The following is a 10,271-nucleotide window of genomic DNA, read 5'->3' on the forward strand; positions in this document are numbered from 1 at the left end:
CCATTTTGGAAAGCTGCCACCGCCATCCCTTCTGATACGTTTAGCAAGCTCATTCTTACTCTGTTGAATCGAGCGAGGAAGTCTCTGAGTTCCTCGCCAGGCGTTTGCCTGACGGCGAATATATCATTCACCCTGGCCTCCGCCTTCTTAGCTTCGGCGTGGGCGTTGACAAACTTGTCGGCCATTTCCTCGAACGTTGTTATTGAACGTGCTGGTAATTGTGAGTACCATGTTAAGGCTCCCCCTGTTAGGGTTTCGCCGAACTTTTTTATCAGCACTGATGGCACCTGCTCCTTTGAGAGGTCGTTGCCTTTTACCGCTGTAACGTAAAGAATGATGTGATCTTCCGGGTCTGTTGTGCCGTCGTATATCTTCAAATATGGTGGCATTTTGAAGGTCTTGGGTATGGCATGTGGGACTGCCTCCTCGCTGTACGGTTGTTCGACGAACCGGCCGATGTCCCGCTTTGGTAGCAGTTTCGGGGCGCCCGGTATCCCGGTATTTTATCAACCCTTTCTTGGTATTCCTCATCTGGTCACGGAGCTCTTTATTCTCGTTCTCCATTTCTTCCATTTTCTTTAGGAAGGCCGCAAGTGCGTCATTACTTGCATCAACAGCGGTGTGGGTGTACCTGTTGGGGGAGCTGGTTGCTCATCAGCGGTTGTTGTGGTATCCGCTTGTACGACATTTCTATTCGCCCTTTGAACGGTTTGTCGAGTATGTTGTTTAGAGTACTTGTCAACCATTCCTCCAGTAGTTTTTTCACTGCTGGTGGCGCTTCCTCATCTATGGGTGTGGAGGCTCCCCTTTCGCGTGAAGCGGTTACACTTCCATGAGGGGAGGTGAGTCATGTCGCCTGATTGTAGCACTCGGCGTCTCGTTCTCCTGGTTTTCCCAGCCATACTCGTTAATGGTGTTCAAGAGGTTGGTAGTGACGCCCACTACTGCTTTATGTCTTTCATCTCCTTTTCCTGCCATTGTTAGTTCGTGCAAACGAGAAAAGGATGGCTCTCCTTTCTTATGATCTAGAAGAAACTAAAATTTTAACTAGAACCTCCCCACAGACGGCGCCAAATTGTTTGACCGAAAAGTATTAAGCTTTTCGTTAAACTAATTAATGAAGAAATAGAGGGTGAATCCTAGTTAAGTGTAATGAATTCTAGATCTAAACTTGGAGTATATTGGTGATATTGAATCGTGTTCAAGAATGACAATTATCAAACATATGTTCAATGATTGTCAATGAATGCAGTGATAGAAACATGCAATAAATGTAGATAATGGCAATAAATATAATAAGGAGGAGTTTATCACCCAAATGTTAGGTGACTTGGATGATTCTCCTTCCTTACAAAAACGTGAGTTAATAGAAAGTGAAGATAGACAAGGAATCTTTGGATCTTGTAAATGAACAATATATGTTGAACATCATAATCAGTGAAAAAGACAAGCTTTTGTATTTTCTTTCTAGTCAACCCTTTACAATCTGCTCTTATCAAAAAGTGAAGATCCCATTTTTATTCTTAATCTCTTCCTATTTATAGGGGATATTCCTGAAAAACCCTAAAAAAGTACAACTGAAGGAATATTCAATGGAATATTCCTTCTTTCTAATCCAACTTATCCTACCGTTATTTTCATACACCCTTTGCTCGACCTCGGCCCTAATCCTTCTTAAGGCGACTCCTCTCCCTCACATCGTAGGCTTAATCTTCGACCACGCCCATTTACAGTTATTAAGTCTAAGACAAATTTTGACCAATACAACAACGACGACCAATCACGACAATCAGTCATCACTATATATCATCAATCATCACTATTAGTACTAGTAGTATTAGCTATCACTATCATCCACCACAATTATCAGTCGCTACCACCAACTACTATTATCAACCACCACCGTTAACAATTACTGTCTGCTGCCATCACCACTAGTTACTACTTACAACTGCCATCATTAGCCAACACCAATACTAACTATCACCTCCCTGTCAGGCGTCAGCACCTACAACCACACTGTTAGCTGTCACTATCATCACCCACCATATAATTTAAAAAAAAATATATTTTAGTGATAAAGTATTAGATTAATTTGTCTTCCTCTAGCCCAATTTATGTGTCATACTTTTCTTTCTGGTCTGTCCCAACTAGAATGTCATACTTCCTACTTAAAAATAATTTAACTCTAGGCTTTTTACTTTATCCTCAATGAGATGATTTAAATATATACAAATATCTATGATTTGCTTTAGACCACAAGATTCAAAAGTCTTAATTTCTTTCTTAAACTCTGTATCGAGCCAAATACAACTATGTAAATTAGGACGGAAAGGAGTATTTTACTTGAATTTTATGTTTATAATTAATATTTGAAATAAAGATAAGTTTTCTATGCAGATGTTGAGAAAATAAATAATCTTGGTTATTCAGTACTCAAATCTTATTACAATATCTTATAATTCATATGTGTATTCAATTTTAAACATTTTATTCTTAATATTTTTCAAACTTAAATATTCAAATATGTGTTCAAATTCATCCGTCTTAAACATAATAAAAAAAATGGGTGTTGGCCCAAGTAAATGTAAAGTTTTGAAGACTAACAAAAGAACTCAGACATGGACCAGGTCCATCTTGTGAAGCACAGTTGTGATCAACCCAAACATATGAGATGCACGTGAAGGAGATAAATCTAACTTATCAGAAGTGATATCTCCCGATCATGATCGAAAATATTGCATATTGGATAAGGAGAAAGACTCCTTACACAAAGAGAACACGGTTTAGGAAAAGGATAGAGTTAGAGTATGAGATCAATTAGAACTCTTCCACCATGGAAGAGTAGCATCAGTATCCTAGTTAATATCAAACTACTAACTCCTTAAATATTAGTGTTGTTATCTTTTACAGGTAATGCACATAAGCAGAAGTTAAACGTGAATTGAGAGCAAAATAGCAAGGCAATTTTGCAAGCAATTTATGTGTAATTCAAGCGTGCAATCCTGCAGCTACTTGAACCAGATAGAAGAACCAGTTCCAAGTGTCTATCTTTTATTCTAGTTCAAGTATAGTAGGTGATTTTACATTGTGCCTTTCAGCTTTTATAGAAGCAATTGTATTAGGTACTTAGAGTTTTCAAGTTAGAGTTAACTTGAAGTTGTCGCAACAGTTGAGGTTGTGTGCCACAACGGGATTAGAGTTAATCCTAGGTTTACAAAAGAGTTTTTGTAAATGCAGTTTTTGGCGTAGTGATTTTAGTGGAGAGTTTGGAAAAATCCTACTGGAAGGTTGTGGTTTTTTCACCTTTTGAGCTAGGTGTTTTCCACGTAAAATTTATGTGTTCTTTATTTTCTGTACTTATTATTCCGCAATAGTAGTAGTTGGAACACATAGAAGAACCAGGTCCTTCTATAATAGGGTACCACAAAAATCACCCCCCCCCCTCTTGTGTGGTATTGAAGTTTAAAACATCAATGGGACCCTTAATTGACACACGCCTCCGAGGACAAAGAGTAAAAATAGGAAACCAAAGAAGATAACACTAGACCTGACCCCCCGTCCCCTCCCACCCAACCCCTGCCAAAAAATGGATCTTTACACAAATAGTTGATCAAATTTACTATTTACTTTTTCTAATCGATATATAAACTATAAAAGAATTATATATATATATATATATATATATATATATATATATATATATATATATATATATATATATNATATATATATATATTAAATATTCGTTAATTATTTTCAAGCGATCAGGTAAGCGGCTATTCAAGTTAATTCTCGGATTAGTTACCTCCTATAGCAAAGGTTGATACCTTATTTATTTTAAATAAATACCCTTTTAAAAAATTATATTCCATAGCTACCTTTTGATTTTATATAGCCAAATATCTATTTATGGTCACCTCCTACCCTTAAGCCATAAAATAAGCTTTGTATTATTTTTCTCTCTCATATCCCCCCAAATTTCTCATATCCCCTACCCCATATCTATTCTCACTCTCTCTCTCTCTACTTCCCGATGTCTTCTCCTCCGCCGGACACTAGAGCAATTGCCACCGTCACCGTTTCGACCGTGGCCGTTATTCATTGATATGGCCGCCCTCAGCCTCCCAATCTCATTCTCTGACGCAACATATCGGATCAACAAAAACCCCCGTTATTTCGCCGGTAATTACGTGCTAATCGTCGGCAACCCGTATGTTTACCTTACGGAACTCAAAATATATGACCTTGAGTTTTCTAGTTTTCATCTTTGTAAGATGTCTCGGGAAATTACACATAATAGAAGGACAAAATGCAATAAAGCGCAACTTGAAGTAGGTCAAGGAGTTGTAGTGTTAGAGATTCAGAATATTCATCTTCGTTCTGGAAAGCTTTTCGTTGTTAAACAATTTCATTGTGATATCTGATGGTAGTTAGATTCCTTTTTTTTCCTTCTTTTGGTGGTCTTCTCTTGAGGCAATGGTGACGGCGAGCGAGGACTGGATACTGATGTTGCTTCAACGAGACGACATTAGGGTTGTTCTTGAACAAAGACGACGGCGTTGGGGGCTGAGCAACTTGAATTTTCTGTTAATATATTTCAATGTATCTCATTGTCTTTTTTTTCATTATTCAATGTATCTCGCTGTATTCTATGTATTTCATTGTATTCATTGTCTTTTTTTTATTGTATTTCAATGTATCCCACTGTATTCTATGTATTTCATTGTATTTGCTGTCTCGCTATATTCCATGAATGTATTCATATGTTATTTTTTAATTAATATAATTTATGTATTTAGATGTATTATTTAATCTCTCTGAAGATTGCTATGTTTTTGGGTATTTTCGGTTGAGAATCTTTTTTATAACTAGAAATACAAAATTTGTGTGTTATAATTGAGTTTGTTGAGTTATATTTGGGGTCTATTATGTTAATTGATTCACTTTCCGTTTAAAAACAGTGTAATTCCCTGTTTCATGCCGTGAATACAGTCGAATACAATAATCTGTCCAGCTGTAATCCCATATTTTACGCCATGAATACAGTCGAATACACTCGAATACAAAAATCTGTCTAGTTGTAATCCCTTGTTTCACGCCTAGAAATGCTACTGTATTCATGAATACAGTAGCTTAAATACATCGAATATACTCTAAAAAACCTAAAAACATAGCTATAGGAAGTAATATAGTAAATGATAGTTACAACTAGCTAATAACTACTAAAACATAGTGGTTTCTGAAAGTTTCTCTTAATTCTCAAAGGAAAAACCGTAGAAGTTGCACGGGGCGCCCTATTTGGTCGCTCCCATTTAACCTATACCCATTTTTTTAAAAGCTTTTAACTTGTACCCACTTTTTAAAATAACTTCAGCCCCCTTTTCTCCTCCTCCTTCTCCTCCTCCTCCTCCTCATTCTTCTTCTTCTTCTTCTTCTTCTTCTTCTTTCTTTCTTTCTTTCTTTCTTTCTTTCTTTCTTCGTTCTCATCGTCCAATTCATAATCTTATAGGGAATCGAAGGAATCACCTAGACTTATTCTTTTTACTTTCTCACGTACATAATAATGATGTGAATGCTTGAATTAGTCAAAGAATGAATTAAGTTGACAATGTTGAGCCTATACCATGCTATAAATATCACCATTGCTGTTGTCAGTTTCCTCACCAAGAAATCTAAAAGGAAAACAAGCTAGATATGGCTAAATACACAGCCTTCGTTGCCCTTCTCTTCTGTCTTCTCCCTGTGGCTGCTACTGGTGAGTCAAATTAAGTAGCTTATTTTTTTTTTAATCAAATTAAAGGATTGGGATGTTCAGGATTGTCCCAAGATACAAAACAAAAACTTCCTTCGATATAAACTTCAGCTCTAGAGCTGAAGTTCGACAGTTCCAAAGCCAGTTACAAAACAAAAACTTCAGTTCTAGAGCTGAAGTTCGCCAGTTAGAAAAACAAAAACTTCAGCTCTAGAGCTAAAGTTTGCCAGTTACAAAAACAAAAACTTCGCCAGTTACAAAACAAAAACTTCAGCTCTAGATCTGAAGTTCGCCAGTTACAAAAACAAAAACTTCAGCTCTAGAGCTTAAGTTCGCCAGTTACAAAAAAAAACTTCAGCTCTAGAGCTGAGGGTCGCCAGTTACAAAACAAAAACTTCAGCTCTAGAGCTGAACTTCAGGCCCGGCTACTAGAATGCTGAAGTTTTGCGTGATTGACTTTGCTACTTCAGCCCCGTATGCTTAAGTTATGCGAAAAAGTGGGTACGCTTGCAATTTTTTTTGCAAAGCGGGCATAAGTTAAAACGTGACACAAAATGCGGGTATAGATGCAAATCAAACCTTATCTCCTAAAAACCCAAAAGTAAAAAAGATCAACCAATGGACCCGAAATATCTTTCAATCAAACATCACATTTCCTCTGCCATAAATATCCCCATAGACACTAGTGTATCCTCCTTACATCCACAACAAGAGAGAAAGAAAAAAGCCTATCTTCAAATTCTTTTGCTTCAAAACCTTATCTTCAATGGCTTCCTCAGCTTCTTCCCTCCATTTCCTTTCCCTTACACCTCAAACACTTCCTCTACCAAAACCCACTTCTCAGACAACTTCCCTCTCCTTCTTTTCCCTTCCTCCTTCTTCTCTAAACCTTTCTTTATCTTCTTCTTCATCTTGTTTTTCTTCTCGTTTTGTTCGTAAGGTTACCCTTTCTGATTTTGACCAAATTGAGGATGTTGAAGATGGTGATGATGGTGTAGAAGAAGAACGTAATTTCTCTCCTGACCTTAAAATCTTTGTCGGTAACTTGCCTTTTAGTGCTGATAGTGCTGCTCTTGCTGAGCTTTTTGAGCGTGCTGGTAATGTTGAGATGGTTGAGGTAATTTCTTGTTACACGTTCTTGCTTGTAACTTTAGATAATTTGATGTTTCGTTTGGCTTTGTTTGAGTAACTAGACTTTTGAAATTTTTTAGCCCTTAAGGTTTGTGCAAACCTAAAAATGATAAATTAAAGTGGTTATCTCTGAAAGTTTAATCTTTTAGATGAGACGGTTAGCACAATTCAACATGTTATAAGAGTAGACATGTACATAAGGGGAGGTGTCTTATATCTAAGAATAATAAGCAGAAGTGTCTTCAGCTAACAATTTAAGCTTTTAGATAAGGCGGTTCAGGAAGGGGAGCCGGTGTAACAGGTAAAGTTGCCGCTAGGTGACCAGGAGGTCACGGGTTCGAGCCGAGGAAACAACCTCTTATAGAAATGTAGGGTAAGATTGCTTACAATAGACCCTTGGTCCGGCCCTTTCCCGGAGCCCGAGCACAGCGGGAGCTTAGTGCACCGGGCTGCCCTTTAGATAAGGCGGTTCAGACAATTCAACATGTTATAGAGCATACCTGCACATAAGGGGACGTGTTGTATATGTAAGAGTTACAAGTAAAACTATCCTTTCCTAACAGCTTAAGCTTGTAGATGGGACGGTTTTCACAATTCAATAAGTTCTTATTATATTATCTTTATTTTTGACTAGAGAAAATGTTCTTAAGGTGTTATAGTAGGAAGTCGTTTTGGATTCTTGATTTTTAGATATACAGTGATTATGTGAGGCTAATGGACTTGTTATGTTGAAATTTTGTTTGTCAATGTTTGAATAACCGAACATTTTGGCTGTTGAAGGTTCTTACTGGATAATCTTTTAGTATGACTAGGAAAAATAGCCTTAGGATGTCGTCGCAGGAAGTTGTGATGGTTTGAATGGGAGGTTTAAGTATACTTATTGGAGCTGTTAACTTTTGCAGGTTATCTATGACAAGCTTACAGGAAGAAGCAGAGGTTTTGGTTTTGTGACAATGTCCTCAAAAGAGGAAGTTGAAGCTGCCTGTCAACAATTTAATGGATATGTAAAGTCTTTTGCTTTGTTGTGTTTCTCAGTTAATTTTGCTCTAATGCACATGTTCAAATATTTAATCTTGAATTCCTATGGCCTTGGATATCTTATGTATATTTTGAAATCGAACTCTTTGTGTTCAGTTTACAGTTATTTAAATGATTCAACCGAAAATCAGTACTCCTTTTTGATGGTAACATTTTGGCAAGGTGTCACACCGCAGAGTTCCTATAATAATTTGCTGATGAAATGATTTTCAAGTCTTACTCATAACCATCATTTGTGGAACCTAAAAGGCTAAAACTTCTTGTTGTTAGTGATCCTTTCTTTATCCAAAAGTTTTTTGGTTTAGACACTCAGCAAAAGTTTTGAATCTTTTGGCAGGAACTTGACGGGAGGGCTCTGAGGGTGAATTCTGGGCCACCACCAGAGAAGAGGGAGAATTCTTCTTTCCGTGGAGGCAGCAGGGGTGGGGGAAGTTTTGATAGCTCCAACAGAGTCTACGTAGGAAACCTCGCATGGGGTGTTGACCAAGATGCACTCGAGACCTTATTCAGTGAGCAAGGTAAGGTTGTGGATGCCAAAGTAGTCTATGATAGGGATAGCGGTAGATCAAGGGGCTTCGGATTTGTAACATACAGTTCCGCTGAGGAGGTCAACAATGCCATTGAAAGCTTGGACGGAGTTGTAAGTATTTTGTCACTCAGTTAAATTATGCATCTATCTTTATGTTCTGTATGTACATGTGTCTCCACACGGTTGCATTTTCCGTTCAGGTTAATCTTGTGTCCTGGTTTAGGTTTCACATATACTTGTATGTAAAATTAGGTATTTGCCTACTTGTTGCTTTCTGGATCAGTCTTACCTGCCAAATATGTCTTCTAAATAATGATGTAGATCGCACGCAACGGTGTAGCCTAGTGGTCAATGAAGTGGGTTTAGAACTTGAGGTCTCAGGTTCAAACCCCAGCGGAGGCAAAACACTAGGTGATCTTTGGTGGATAGAGTTACATGGTACCTGTTGCGTGGGAGGTAGTAGGTATAGCAGGTATCCCGTGGAATTAGTCGAGGTTCGCGCAAGCTGGCCCCGACACCATGGTTGTCAAAAAAAATAAATAGTAGATATGCATGATAATAGATCTGTTATTTACCATCAAAACTGATTCTCGTATGCTGCATTGTTTATTATTAAACGAGTTTCACATTCTTTTTTGTAATTTTCTTTTTGATTCCTTCTAATAAAATGAGCTTCGAGTCAATACTGTATTACTTATTTATTGATCTTTCTTTGCCTTAACATGTTGAACTTTGTGGTGTAGGATCTCAATGGCAGGGCCATCCGTGTAAGCCCTGCTGAAGCTCGACCTCCCAGGCGTCAATTCTGAAGGTTGTAACGAACATCTTTTTGACCGAGAAAACGCTTGGGGTAAACAACATTTATGTTCAACTCTTTTTGCAGTTTCTCCTTGAGAATCCACATCTTGGAGATGCACCAATATCTATTTACACATTGTCATGTGCTTAGTAATCCAAGTGCAGTTGACCGTACATTTAAGTTTCAATAGTTAAACCAAAAAGGTATGTTTCGGCTCATAAGGATGTATAATTACATGACAGGGTCCAGGAGATGACGATAGTTGCAACAATGATGAGTTAGTAAATCTGCAACTTCTACCCCAAAGTTGCGCGGACGAGTTACTCTCTGCTTCTGGACTAACTAGAGTTCTCAAGTAAATTAGCTTTCATAATGTATGTTCTGAAATTGCCTAGGGAAAATTCTTGATCTTGTAATATGCTATCCATCACTTGTTGAAGGACACGACAGTTGAAAAGTTTGATACTCTTTGAAATGTATGTTAGCGAGAAGCATTCTTGTTGTACAATGAATTTGCAGAAATTGTGTTAATTGTGCCTATGCCTCTACAACAATTAATGGTCTTTAAAATTTTGATGTTTCTTGCACTAAATGTTGAAGGGCAGGGATTTTCTTAACCAGCTGGGGCAGGAATCCATAGCACAATTCAGGTTTTGCTTGTCTAGGTAAGGCCCCAGACTGTCTGCATTTTAGGTCTATGGTAATCCATGTTGCTCGAATCTTTCAAAAATGCCATCGGGTGTGTATCAGATCCCCCAAAAGTTGTTCATTTCTGGATCCAATACGGGTCTGACGATACTTTTGGAGGATCCGAGCAACGTAGGTGGTGGTGGTTACCGTGGCAGGCTGAGGGCTATCATGTACTGTGTGTGAGTTGCCCCTCCTCTCTGTATTATCTAATCTAGTTGAGCCGGTATGGTTCTTGCTGCTCGCGTGGTCGCAGCTATGCAACAGAAACTCACTTAGCTTAAAGAGTGCCTTTTTTCTAACAAAAAGGTTATGAGAGTTTTGGCCTGAAA

The 10,271-nt window shown here is 38.0% G+C and overlaps 1 protein-coding gene across 1 annotated transcript; it reads left to right on the forward strand.

Moving 5' to 3' along the window:
• On the forward strand, positions 6,436 to 9,806 carry LOC109235546 (29 kDa ribonucleoprotein A, chloroplastic). The gene is made up of 5 exons (XM_019401703.1): positions 6,436 to 6,872; positions 7,789 to 7,890; positions 8,262 to 8,564; positions 9,197 to 9,303; positions 9,495 to 9,806. The coding sequence occupies exons 1-4, from the start codon at positions 6,522 to 6,524 to the stop codon at positions 9,260 to 9,262; spliced, it is 822 nt and encodes a 273-aa protein (XP_019257248.1). The 5' UTR covers positions 6,436 to 6,521; the 3' UTR covers positions 9,263 to 9,303; positions 9,495 to 9,806.

The sequence above is a fragment of the Nicotiana attenuata genome, chromosome 12, assembly GCF_001879085.1.
Source record: "Nicotiana attenuata strain UT chromosome 12, NIATTr2, whole genome shotgun sequence".
Classification (NCBI taxonomy): Eukaryota; Viridiplantae; Streptophyta; class Magnoliopsida; order Solanales; family Solanaceae; genus Nicotiana; species Nicotiana attenuata.

Excerpts from the sequence above, each read along its gene's own strand:
- LOC109235546 (XM_019401703.1), top strand. The coding sequence starts at position 6,522 with ATGGCTTCCTCAGCTTCTTCCCTCCATTTCCTTTCCCTTACACCTCAA. Across the intron at positions 7,891-8,261 it reads GTCAACAATTTAATGGATAT|GAACTTGACGGGAGGGCTCT; the intron begins GTAAAGTCTTTT and ends ATCTTTTGGCAG. Across the intron at positions 8,565-9,196 it reads TTGAAAGCTTGGACGGAGTT|GATCTCAATGGCAGGGCCAT; the intron begins GTAAGTATTTTG and ends TTTGTGGTGTAG.